The sequence below is a fragment of the Ictidomys tridecemlineatus genome, chromosome 8 (assembly GCF_052094955.1).
Source record: "Ictidomys tridecemlineatus isolate mIctTri1 chromosome 8, mIctTri1.hap1, whole genome shotgun sequence".
NCBI lineage: Eukaryota > Metazoa > Chordata > Mammalia > Rodentia > Sciuridae > Ictidomys > Ictidomys tridecemlineatus.
The window spans coordinates 55,006,897-55,021,109 of NC_135484.1; the positions used below are offsets into that span (position 1 = coordinate 55,006,897).

Here is a 14,213-nt window from a genome sequence, read left to right on the forward strand (position 1 = left end):
GCCCCTCCCGGTCCTCAGCCGGGCTTCCCGGGCCGGGACGCGGCATTCCGGCGGGTCAGCTGTTTTTCCCCAGGCACAGAGGCGGAAGCTGGAGGGACGTGGGGTGGAGCTTCGCGAGCGGGGTGAACGCCCGTTCTACGTGCTCGTTCGCTTCGCGACCGCTGCGCGCGAGCCCCGGGTCCCCGCGGCGGGCGGCAGCGGCGGCGTCTGTGGAACGCGGAGTGGGCGGAGGGAGCCCGCGGCGGCTGCGGCTACAGCGAAATGGCGGAGACCGTGGCGGACACCCGGCGGCTGATCACCAAGCCGCAGAACCTGAATGACGCCTACGGGCCGCCCAGCAACTTCCTCGAGATCGATGTGAGCAACCCGCAGACCGTGGGGGTCGGCCGGGGCCGCTTTACCACCTACGAAATCAGGGTCAAGGTGAGACCATCTTTCCGCTCAGCCGGGGGACCCCTCACACCTGCTCAGGTCGCCCCCTCTGGATCAGGAGCGGATCCCCTGGGCTGGCCACTGCCGCCCAGGCCAGGACCCCAGGGAGACGCAGTGGTAGCCTTGCGTGTGGGCTGGGGTCGTAAGCCCGGGCCCCGATTGTATAGGTTGTAGGGAGGCTGCGGCACTCGAGAAGGTGCTCGAAGAAGAGGGAGTGGGTTGAGCTCTGCTTGCCCCTCTAGCAGCTGATTTGGGAGTGACATTTGAGTTGGAAAGGGGTAGATCTTTCCAGAACACAGTTCTTCACTGGAAAGGGAGTTAGGTGTGACTAAGAAAGGGGTTTGCGCAAAGTTGAAGCGTTTCCTTTCGTTTTCCTGGAGACTTCCCAGAGATGACCAAGTCAAGCTGGTTGTTCCAGGGCCTCCTCAAGGCCAACCATAATAACCTAGGTTGCACACTACTAGGAGAACTTGATGATACTTCACAAAAACCTGACAAATTTTTAATAGGACTGAGCCAGGCGTGAACAGTGATGGGAAATGGTTGACCTTAGCATTCTTGGCTGTCAATCCTGCTAAAGGCTGAGGTGTGAGAAATGTCGCCTACCTCATGTCCAAAGCACAACTGCTTTAAGAAAAGCCTGTTCATTTAGGGATCTTGCTCTCTTAATTTCAAGATTTGCACTTAACCGAATGAAGGAATCAATTGAAGTAGAAACACACACTTATAATTTCATATCTAGTACTTGTTGGGAAAAGTAATTCAGATGATTTGAAAGATGCTAATTGAGAATAACGCTTCAATTTCACTCTGGTTCAGGATTAAAGATATTGCCCATGTGTAGAAGTGTGTTTAAAAATTAATTACATTACACTAATACAGCTGTTAAAGACAACAACAAATTATTTAATATTAAGCATAAAATGATTGTGGCTTTAGATTAACCAAAATTTACAGAACAAATTATTTAAATTTAAGTGGAGTAATTTCTTATTAACATCTGCAACTTATTGTGTGTTAAAAATACAACATAAAATTTATCATCCTAACCATTTTTAAGTACCCAGTTCTTTAGCGTTGAGATATTCACATTGTGAAACTTAGGCTCTTTTAAAAAATGATTATTATGCTGTTAGTGTTGAAAAAAAGTTAATCATCAAACTTTAGCAAAAAGATATGAACTAATGGTTGAATGTTACAAACCCTCCTTATCTCTTTGTGAATGTAAAATATGAACCATAAGCTGTCTTGTTAAGGGAAACCGAAAAATTCGAGCTCCAGTATACCCAGAGAAATAGTTGAAAATAAACCCAATGAAAAAGTGAGTATTTTTTTAACTTTAGAAATAATTTTTTATTGTTTTTATAATATGGCAGATGGTTCTCTAAAAAGAACTTCCTCTTTTGCCTTTATTCACTAGCACATTTTCCTTTTTTTTTTTTCTTGAGCTAAAACAAAACTTGGTATTCCTGTTTCTAAACTTCATAGCTAATACTTCCTGTCACACAATTGAGTTAGAATCTCCTGCCTACACTTCCTTCAAGTAATAACTTTGTGTTTATCTTGGTAAGTGCATTATTAAATAGATTCTAGTATGATAATTAATCCCCTCTCTCTTTTTTTAGTACCTGGGATTGAAGCCAGGGGTACTTAACCACTGAGCCACATTTCCAGCCCTTTTTATTTAGAGACAGGGTCTTGCTAAGTTGCTTAGGGCCTCACTAAGTTGCTTAGGCTGGCTCTGTATTTTGGTAACCCTCCTGCCTCAGCCTCCTGATTTGCTGGGATCACAGACATGCACCACCAGGACCAGCATACCCCCTCTCTTTTTAAATACATCTGATATCTTATTACCAAATAGTTGATATGACAAATATAAATTGTTTATAAGTGCCATTCTTATGGTTTAGAAAACAATTCTGAGACTCACTAGTGAGTTAGAGAATTAACAAATTATACACTTACTCTGGTATTTTATTTTTATATAAACTAGTTTGCCTGATAATGACTGTTATAGTCATAAATACATGCGCCCCCCCAAAAAACATAATTGAGTTTTTAATGCTTATGAAATGTGAGTTTTTCTTAGTATGTAATATGTTAACTTAAAACTGAGGGCACCATGTAGTAAGACATGAGGCCTTACTTAAGCAGCATGTGATTTTTGAGAGTAATTATAATCTTGTATTAAGGTAGAATGGCCATGAGTCGAATAGGTTAATAATTTTGTAATTTTATTTATTGCTGCTTTTTTAAAAAACTATTGCTGTTTTTCCCTAGTTCCTACTGCCTGCCTTTTGCTATTGAATTTGCCACGTGGAAAACCATTTTATTCTTCAGAGTTTGGGCCCTTGAGCTACAGTTACTCTGTAATTCTGGTCTTGAGAAAAATGTTCAATTTTACAGGATCTGATTGAAATTACTCTAATTCACAGGGTAATTTTATCTGGATGGTGGCACTTTAGAATGCAAGTTTCCCAATCTCCATTTATCTTTTTTGGTTTGAGAATAGTGTTTAAGACTATTAGGATCACTTGATTAGTATCTCTGGGCTTTTGAAAATAATTGGCACTGTGTTAATGTTTTTTTAAATTGTTCTAATGGGTAGGTACAGCAGAGCGCACCATAAATGATTAAAGGTTTAGGAAAGCTCAGGGTCTAGAATTATTTTGGCATATTAAAGAGAAGGCTGAAAGAGAGATATAGTCACTGTTTAGGAAGTTTGTGCTATAATTTTAATTTTCTGGGGATTTTAAATTAAGATGTACTGTTGTATCTCGAGACAACAATTTCAAGCAGAAGTGGAGGTAAAAGTCCTTCTTGAGTTTTGAGATAGTCTTGAATTCAGAGAATAGATTTCTCACTGACTAGTAGGGCAAAGTACAGAATTAAAGCTCCACTTCCCCTTCTATGAAATAGATTTGATAATAATAGTACCTGCCTCATAGGACTAAATGAGATAATAAACATAAAACGCTTTATAGCACCGTGACTAGCACATAGTACCCATTCAAAGGCTAGCTCTTTGTAAATACTAATATATTTTGAACTTAAGGCCAGTGATCCATTTATATTTTCTGTGTGTTAATATTCAGTTCAGTTACTAAAATTTTCTTTCCATGAAACCTACTTGGAGCCAGGTGTGGTGGTGCACACCTGTAATCCCAGCTACTCCAGATGCTGAGACAGAAGGATCTGGAAAGTTCCACACCAGCCTAGATAACATAACGAGACCCTGTCTCAAAATAGAAAATAGCTGAGGTTGTAGCTGAACAGCAGAGTGCTTGCAAAGCATGTGCAAGGCCCAGGATACAATTCCCAGCACTCAGGCACATGCACACGCACCATAAAAAAAGAAGAAGAAACCTACTTGGTATGGAAGTATACCTTTCTTTTTTTCTTTTTTTGGTACCAGGGATTGAATCCAGGGTTACTTAATTGCTGAGCCACGTCCCCAGCCCTCTTTATTTTTTATTTTGAGACACTAAGTTGTTTAGGGCCGCTCTAAGTTCTTTAGGTCCTCACTAAGTTGCTGAGGCTGGCATTGAACTTGCTATCCTTCTGCCTCAGCCTCCTAAATTGCTGGGATTACAGGCGAGTGCCACCAGGCCTGCCTGGAAGTCTGTCTTTCTTGAGGTAAGTGTATAAAAAGAAGCCATCTTGTTTAGTAATTAAACAAATAGTCTTTTCAAGTTGAGCTTCAGGCCAGGCATGTTGGTACACACATGTACCAACTCCCATTGACTTAGGAGGCTGAAGCAGGAGAATGAAAATTCAAGACCAGCCTGGGCAATTTAGTGAGGCCCTGCTTGAGAATAAAAAGGGCTGGGCTTGTAGCTCAGTGGCAGAGCACCAGGGGTTCAATTCTCAGCACTATATAAACAAAGTATGTTGACCTATATTAAAGTGTAAGACTAAATAGTAAAAATGAATTTTAAAAAAAATTTTTAAAGTGAGAGTGAGAGAGAATTCTTTTTTTTTTAATATTTATTTTTTAGTTTTCGGCGGACACAACATCTTTGTTTGTATGTGGTGCTGAGGATCAAACCTGGGCCACACACATGCCAGGCGAGTGCGATACCGCTTGAGCCACATCCCCAGCCCGAATAAAAATTTTCATAGAGAAGATTCTGTTCGAACCCAAGACATTCCCTAAGGAAATAGGGTGGGTATTGGTAATTAAAAAGTAGCCTTGGGCTGGGGATACAGCTCATTTGGTAGAGTGCTTGCCTCTTTGCATAAGGCCCTGGCTTTGTTCCCCAGCACCACCAAAAAAAAAAAAAGTAGCCTCCTTCTTTTATTTATTCATTCACTCATTCATTTTCCTAGTACTAGGGGTTGAACCCTAGTACTAGGGATTGGTCCTCTTTCACTGAGTTATAGCCCCATTTTGAGAAAGAGTCTTGCTAAATTGTGAGGCTGGTCTTAAACTTGTGATCCTCCTGCCTCGGCCTCTCAAGGATCTGGGATTACAGGCATATGCCAACATGCCCACCTAGCCTCTTATTTTGAGTTATTAAGGGTTCTGTTCTATACTGTTCAGTTTAACAGAAAGGAACCAAGGCACAAAAGGTTGTCTTACCTAGAGTAACTTACCTAGTTAGTGCGAAAGCCAGGATTAAATTGAAGTTTTGGTTCAGAGGTGGTCCATAGCTGCTGTTTATTTAATTAAAAATCAAATATTTTTAAAGCATTTGTATTAAAGCGTTTGTATCTACAGCCTTATGTTGAGGCACTTTAAACTGTCTGAAACTTTTTGAAAGCAATATCAATGTTGGCACCCTGAGACTTAGGAGTTGACATCGCAGGGTAAGGTGCACCCAGGAAAAATTGCTAAAGAAGAGCTTACTTATTAAATTTGTGCTCTGATGAGTGTGTTAACAGTTTGCTAGTGATGCTTATAATAAAAGGTGAGCTTTTTTTTCTGCGTAAAGCCAAGTGGAAGTGTCTTATCATTTGAGTACCTATTATGTGCAAGGCACTGTACATTTACATTCTTTTGCACATTCTCTCCCTCTATATATATAATTCAGTCTTTGAGGTAACCAAGCAGAGTAGATAGATCCCTATATTGCAGATGTAGAAGCTGAGGTCTCATTCATATCCATCCTCAACTCTTGTCTCCCTAATACACAATCAAACCCAGAGCACTACCACTGAGCTACATTTCACAGCTCGACGCCCCCGCCCCCGAGAGAGAGAGAGAGAGAGAGAGAGAGAGAGAGAGAGAGAGAGACCCACACCCACACCCTGGGTCTTGCTGAGTTGTCATTGCTGGCCTCAAACTTGGGATTCTCCTGGCCAAACCTCCTGAGGCAGCAGGAATATAGGGGTGCACTACTGCCCTGGCCTCCCTCCCTCATTCTTACTTTCTGTTCTGGTCCTGAACTACTTTTATTTATCAACTAAGCTGAATTGGTTATGTCCAGGTCTTGTATACACTTCCTCCTTTGTTCCTTTAATAACCTCATCTAACTACTACTACTTTTTTTTTTTTTTTACAGCACTCAGCTTTTTTTTTTTTTTTTATAGAGATCGAATTTTTATTTATTTTTTAGTTTTCGGCAGACACAACATCTTTGTTTGTATGTGGTGCTGAGGATTGAACCCGGGCCACACGCTTGCCAGGCAAGCGCGCTACCGGTTGAGTCACATCCCCAGCCCAGCACTCAGCTTTAATGTCCTCTTTTTAGAGATTTTGCTGATCCTTTCATTCTAAATTGAATTTGCTTCCTGTATGCCTTCATAGCCCTATTAGGATTGAGGTGCTTGTCTGTGTCTTCCTGTAGTTCCTGTATCTTCCATTAAAAGCTCCCAGATGACAAGGGATGTCATAATTATCCTTACTCAACACCTGATACTGTGCTTGACACATAGTGGACACCTATAAATAAATAAAGTTTAGAAAATTTAACTAGTTCAAGGTTACAGCTAGTAATGGCAAAACTGGGATTTAAATCTAAGTTTTCTGACCTTTAGAGCCCATATGTTTTTGTCCACCCTCACTGAACATTCAGATCACTTGGGGAGATTTTGAAACTGTTAAGATTCTTTTAGCCAGGCATGATAGCACATGCCTGTAATCCCAGTGACTTGGGAGGCTGGGACAGAAGGATTGCAGGCATATGCAATTTAGCAAGACCCTGTCTCAAAACATAAAGCCGGGTGTGATAGTGCACCTCTATAATTCCATCTATAATCCTTGGGAAGCTGAGGCAGGAGGATAGAAGGTTCAAAGCTAGCCTCAGCAACAGGGAGGAACTAAGCGACTAAGACCTTGTTGCTAAATAAAATACAAAATAGAGCTGGGGATGTGGCTCAGTGGTTGAGTGCCCCTGAGTTCAATCCCTGGTACTGTAAAAAAGTAAAGAAATAAAAATAAAAGAAATTATTAAAAAGTAAATAAATAAAACATTTTTTAAAAAGAGCTGGGAATGTGGCTCACTGGTTAAGTGCCCCAGGGTTCAGTCCTGCTACAGGGGTGGGTGGGGTAGCTCTTTTAATTGGATAAGCTGACTTTTGGATAGTAGGAGTTTAAAAAGTACTCTAGCCAGGGCACTTTACTATAGTTAGAATATCTCCTGGTATGCACTATGCTCTCTGTCTCACTGAGAAATATATGCAGTAGAGAAGCATGAGTAAAACATACAAAGCCCCAATTATTGGTAGCCTTGATAGGGTTAAAGAAAAAAGCAGATTCTAAAATAATAATAATAAATACATGTTAAGAAAGCAGATCCTGACAGTAAAGAGGAAAATAATGAAGTTTATCAAAGATGGAAAACTATTTTTGGAGAGGAAACAATTTAAATATTTAGCCGAAAGCACACTGACTTCTATAGTTTTAAGTTTTGGGGAAGAAGGAGAAGCATGGACTATACTCAGTTGAGCCAAATATTTTTGCACTTCTTGTGACATCCATGTCTGTGTTCCTGTATAACCATTAAAGTAAACCAGAAGTCAAGGAAAGAAAAGAATAAATCAATCCACTTAAAAAAGGAATCTTTTTATATTTTATGAATATTCCCATTCTGTGCACTTTTGGAGGTAAATGGTATTCAGATTGAACTAAGGGGCACTTGATCACTGAGCCGCATCCCCAGCCGTTTTTTGTATTTTACTTAGAGACAAGGTCTTACTGAGTTGCTTAGCACCTCACTTTTGCTGAGGCTGGTTTTGAACTCGGGATCCTCCTGCCTCAGTCTTCCAAGCTGCTTTGATTAGAGGTGCGTGCCACTATGCCTAGCTGGGCTGTTATACACTTTTAAAGGAGAAAGTATAAAATGAGAATGTCTCAAAATGCTTAACTTTTAGCTATCCTGGTGATAATACAGGTTTTCCTGTACTACACTATTATTAGACATGCTGCTTCCATATAAGCAGAGCCAACAATTTTTTTAAACATCACATAAGAAAGATGGTGTCCAAGAAAATCTTGGAACTGCTGTTTATTGATTTGATTCCTGAAGTAAAACACTTAAAGCTTTGAGCCAAAATTCTATTTCTTTAAAGAAATATTTAACTTAGAACCTAGCAATTTGAACATGTTAGTAAAATTTGATATTTACTGTGGCTTGCCAGAAAAGGTCCTGTCATTTAGGATACTGGCTAAATGTGGTGTAGAATGCCTGTAATCCCAGCGACAGGAAGGCTGAGACAGGAGTATCACAAATTCAAAGCCAGCCTGAGCAATTTAGTGAGGCCCTAAGAAACTCATTTAGGCCCTTTCTCAAAGTAAAAATTTTTAAAAGGGGCTAAGAATGTGGTTTAGTGGTTAAAGTGTTCCTGAGTTCAATCCCCTTTGCCAAAAAATAAAAAAGTAAAGATTCAGTTTGGGTAAGTCTCACAGAGCACACATTAAAAAAGAATTTTTCCCTCCCTGTGCCCCATGTGGAGAGGCTTCAGGCACAGACCAGGGCTGGTACAGCTTGACTGACTCCCCCAAAGTAACATCCACATTCTAGCCAGGGGAAGGACTTATTCTTGCACTGGAAGGACACAACCCTAGGAGTTGTTGTCATTACTACTTTTGTTCCATTGCCATGTGTTAACTATAGAGGAAAGTTTAGGCTAGCTGGGCAATCGAAGAAGGGAAGAAAAGAAGTTGTTTCTTGTCACAATAACAAATCTTTGGGATTTGCTCTTTTAGGATATTAGCTACATTCATATTATCTATACTTTCCATTTATTTATTCATTCATTCATTCATTCATTCATTCATTCATTCATTCATTTATTTATTTATTTATTTATGTTGGTGCTGGGGATTGAACCCAAGGACCCTTAACCACTGAGCAACACCCCCACCTCTTTTTAAATATTTTTATCTTGAGACATGGTCTCACTGACTTTATTTTAGAGCCTTGCTAAATTGCTAAGGCTGGCTTTGAATTTGTGATACTCCTGTTTTAGCCTCCCAAATCACTGGGATTACAGGTCTGCACCACTGGGCCTGGCTCTTTCCCTTTATTCTGATGCCTGCAGTTACAGTATAGAGTAAGTTCATTGAATTTGGGAGAACTTGAATTGTGATAGTTTTGGTAATCTTAAATATGAATAAGTTTGATCCCTTCCTGAGAATTAATTTTGATAAGAGAAAAGAGTGTGTAAAGACATAGCATATCTGATAGGAGCATTCAGTAGTATTTAGCTTTGACCCACAGGTACTTTTTTGTCTTAAGTGTTTTAAACTATGTTGGGCTAGGTGTGGTGGTAGGTAGTCTCATCTACAATGGTGGCCGAGATTAGAGGATCACTTGAGCCTACTAGTTTGAGACTAGCCTGGAGAACAGCAAACTCTTGTCTCCAGAAGAAGTTTGCCAGTTCCTGGTGCAGAGTTTTTGTAGCACTGAAGTACAGTAGTAGCTAGGTATGGTGGTGCACATCTGTAATTCCAGGTTCTAGGGAGATTGAGACAGGAGGATCTCAGCTTAGAGGCCAGCCTTAGCAATCTAACAAGACATTGTCTCAGAAATTAAAAAAGGGCTAGGTATGTAGCTCAGTGGGAGAGCACCCTGGGTTCAATCTCCAGTGCTGAAAAAAAAGAACAAGAAGAAAAATGAAACATGGTTATGATACTTACCCATGGTTTTATTCCCATGGTTGTAGTTACCTGTAGTCAACAAGGGTACAGTACAATAAGATCTTGAAAGAGATTAAGATTATATTACTTTTGGGCTGGGTCTCTAGTTCAGTGGCAGAGCGCTTGCCTAACATGTGTAAGGCACTGGGTTTGATCCTCTGCACTACACAAAAATAAACAAATAAAATAAAGGCATTCTGCTTCTCTACACCTACAAAAAACTTTTTTTAAAAAAAGATTATATTACTTTTATTACAGTGTATATTCACATAACTTTATTGTTATAATTTTCTAGTTTATTGTTAGCTGTTAATAATCTGTGCTGAATTTTTATATTAAACTTTATCATAGGTATGCATGTGTAGGAAAACAAGATAGCATATATAAGGTTTGGTACTTTCTGCAGTTTCAAGAGTCCACTGGGATCTTAGAACATATACCACAAGGGAAAGAGGGTCTGCTGTACTGAAAATCAAACTATATTGGGAGAATCTAATATCAAAACTGTTGGACTATGAAAAAAAAAATCTTTCATCTTAGGAAGATAGTAGTAAATGAGGAAATAGTAGTTAATATAATCTAGTTTTTTGATCTTACATATTAGTTAAATATTAAAAGGATCTTGCCTGGGGGTGTGACTCAGTGGTAGAATACTAGCCTGGCTTGTAGAAGGCCCTGGGTTTGAGCCCCAGCACAGCAAAAAATAAAATATTAACAGAATCTTAATGCACAGGCCTGTTACTGGGTACTGAATGAAATATTTGATACCCGTTTTTCCTTTTAAAGACCCAGTTTTTATATAGACTTGCTGCTGTTATTCTTTATATTGAGATCAGCTACAAGGATTTTCAGGTTTTTTTAAATAAGATTTATGTTTTAGTTGTAATTGGACACAATACCTTTATTTTATTTATTTTTATGTGGTGCTGAGGATTGAATCTAGGGCCTCCCACGTGCTAGGCAAGCGCTCTACTGCTGAGCCATAACTCCAGCCCGGATTTTCAGTTTATAAAGCTAATTTTCTTTTGTAAACTTCTTTGAATGTAGAAAAAATTGAGGTTTGTGGTAGTTTAGTGTGAGTCAGCAAACAAGTGGAAAAACTAAAGATGATGCCTGACAAAATTGATTGCAGTTAGTTTTAGCCAGGATCTTGTTTAAATATTTTCTAGCTCAGAATTAGTTTCTTATACCATATCACCATTTACTATGTGGTGTTCATACATGTTAACCTCCTACACAATATGGCAGTGTGCCATTAGTGATTTTTAATCATTAATGTGATTATAAATTATACAAATATTTTAAATAATTACATCAATATAGATTGCATATAGATTACCTCGAGCATTGCTGTAGGTAATTTTAATGTCTGAATTATAGAAAGGGATTTAAGTTGAAAATTGAGAAGCTGTGACATCGGCTATAAATGGAACAGTGTAATTAATTGGTAGAATTCTTAGTTTAGAAGGGCAGATGATATTGATATAAGTTGGAATAAATTATAGAGCTTTTTGCTTAGATATCAAGATGATTTTTTAAATGTCATACTTTTTTATACCTTTATTTTATTTATTTATATGTGGTGCTGAGGATCAAACCACATACTAGGCAAGTACTCTATCACTGAGCTAAAGCCCCAAATTGTGAAGATATGATTTTTAACTGCAATGTTACTTGCCCAGTTTTTTTTTTCTCAACATGTGTTGGTTTTTTTTTTTCCCTAACTAAATTTTTTGTTAGATTTGTTGACTTAAAATTTGAGTAGCTCATGTGAGCCACTTGCTTTATTGAGCACTTGGAATGCTAAGTTGAATAAAACTGACAGCTGCATTTATTAAATTCATACCATTCTGAATTAGGACTACAAGATTTCTCTGATTATTGAAAATCAAATAAATAAACATTTAAGAACTGTTAAGTCTATGTCAGATACTATACTAGATGCCTAGCTGAGAGATGAATAAGACATGCTTTGCTCTTAGAAACTTAGAACACTGAAGGTGGGGAGAAAGGTAAATTCAATTCAGTTTGGTAGTAATTGGTAAAAATATGCATAATGTGCTTTGGGAACCCAAATCTGCCCTCTGGGGCCAGGAATGTGAGAGCAGATGATGGGCCAACAAAGAGAGCACCTTTTTGTCTTTTTTGTCTTTTCTGTGCTTCATTGCCAGCATCTGATGTTGTCAATGACCTACCCAAGTCACACAAAAATAATACTGCGTTCTGACCAGTAAGGACCCCCTTACTACTGTCTGACTCAAACATTTCTCTCTCTTTGTTTTTCTTATAGGTTATATTTTGTTTAAAGCATCTCTTGAGTCTGCTATGTTCAGACAGTATGGTAGGCACTTGCCCTTGAATTTCCTTTGATATATTATTATCTTCTTTTTTTTTTTAAGTTGTTTATGGACATAATACCTTTGTTTTGTTTTTATGTGGTGCTGAGGATCCAACCCAGTGCCTCACATGTGCAAGGGAGCACTCTCAGCACTGAGCTACAACCCCAGTTAATCCTGCCTCTTCTTTGACACTCTAGTGGCTCTTAGTTCTAGTTAAAACCAATCATAGATATAGATCAGTTGCTAATTTTTAAAAATTTTTTTGGTGGTGCAGGGATTGAACCCAGCACCTCACACATGGTAGACAAGCACATTCCACCACTAAACTGCACTTCCTATCCCCAGTTACACATTCTTACCTTTCATTCTTATTTCTCTTTCAGCAAAATTGTGCTTTATGATATACTTAAGACAGTCTAGCAGCTCTTTCCCCAAATTTAATCCTAAAGATCTTCCCTTATTCCTCTTGCCAAAAGCTAATTCAAATATATGTACATAGCATAGGCTGGTGTTCCCTCTGAACAATGTTGTGTCAGTTATCAGTGCACAGCAAACTACCTTAAAACTTAATTGTCATAACAGTGGCTTGTTTCCCACCATTATGAATATGAAAATGAGCACACAACCATATGAAACTATGATATACTAATAAAAAGATATTTTTTTAAAAAAGAAGAAAAATACTATGAATTAAGCTGTGCATGGAGGCCTGTGTCTGTAATCCCAGCTGAAGGCTGAGGCAGGAGGACCACAAGGCTAACCTGGGCAAGATCCTGACTCAAAAGAAAGAAAAGAAAAGGGCTGGGGATATAGCTCAATTGTAAAACACCCTGAGTTCAATCTTCAGTGTCACAAAAGACAAAAACAAAACACTATCAAAATTATATTCATGGGCGGGGAGAGTAACAAAGATTATGTGATTCTTTCACACTCAATCTTTTAGTTTGCATACTATGGATTAAATCCAGGTCTTTGCTTGCTAAGCTACAGTCCCAATCCTTTTTTTTAAAGACAGGATTTCACTGAATTGCCCAGGCTGGCCTAGAAATTCTGGGCTCAGGTGATACTACTATTTCAACCTCTTGAATATCTTAGAGTATAGGCATGTACCACTACATCTATCTTGCTCAGTCAGCATTGTTAATCTCCACTTGGCAGCCAAAGTAACATTGTGGTAATTTCTTCTTTATTTTGGAAAAATAACCCTCAACTGCTCATTAAGAAGTATTCATTCCCTTCCTCTACTCTGTTGGTTTTCCTTCTATTTATTTTTTTAATTTGTGCATTATAGTTATACATAAAAGTGGAATTCTTTGTAATATATTTTTACATGCACATAACATAATTTGGTCAGTTTTATTCTGCAGTTCCTTTCCTTTCCCATACCTCCTTCCACTCCTTGACTTCCTTCCTCTACTCCACTGTTCTCCCTTCTATTTTATGAGATCCCCCTTTTTAAAAATTCCTCATTTCTCTCTAGCTTCTACATGTGAGAGAAAATATTTGACCCTTGACTTTTTCTACTTAGCATGATGTTCTCCAGTTCCATCCATTTACAAGCATATGACATAATTTCATTCTTTATGGCTAAGTAACACTCCTTAGTGTATATATATCACATTTTCTATATTCATTCATCTGTTGAGGGATGCCTAGTTTGGTTCCATAACCTGGCTCTAGTGAATTATGCTGTTATAAATATTAGCATATACATATCACTATAGTATGCTGATTTTAGTTCTTCTGAATAAATATCAAGGAGTAGGATATCTGGAATGGTAGGTCCATTCCTAGCAATTTTATTTATTTATTTATTTATTTATTTATTTATTTATTTATTTATTTATTGCTGCGGGGTTTGACCTTAGGGGCATTCAACCACTGATGCATATCCCCAGTCCTATTTTGTATTATGTTTAGAGACGGGGTCTCTGAGTTGCTTGGCACCTCACTGTTCCTGATGTTGGTTTTGAACTTTCAATCCTGCTTCAGCTTCCGAGCCACTGAGATTAGTCCCACCCACAATGCATGGGTATGCCTTTTCCCCCTACATCCTCACCAGCATTTATTGTTATTTGTAGTTCTGTTTTAAATATTTTGTTTAGTTGTCAATGAGTCCTTTGTTTATTTACTTATATGGGGTGGTAAAGATTGAACCCAGGGCCTCACACATGCCAGGCAAGCTGTCTACCACTGAGCCACAACTCCAGCCCCTTGTTTTGTTTTTATTATTTGTGGAGTTTGTTTTGTTTGGGGTACTAGGGATTGAACCCAGGGGCTCCTCACCACTAACTAACTCCCCAGCCTTTTTATTTTCTATGTTGAGACAGGGTCTTGCTAAATTGCTGAGCTTCACTAAG

General features: G+C 38.7%; 1 protein-coding gene across 1 annotated transcript in view; it reads left to right on the top strand.

Moving 5' to 3' along the window:
* The first annotated feature begins 119 nt into the window (after nt 1-119).
* The window catches only part of Snx3 (sorting nexin 3), a 48,305-nt gene continuing 34,211 nt past the window's right edge, over nt 120-14,213 (top strand). The window contains exon 1 of the mRNA XM_005330141.5: nt 120-423. Coding sequence (XP_005330198.1) covers nt 262-423 — 162 coding nt within the window. The 5' untranslated portion in view covers nt 120-261. The remainder of the gene's footprint in view (nt 424-14,213) is intronic.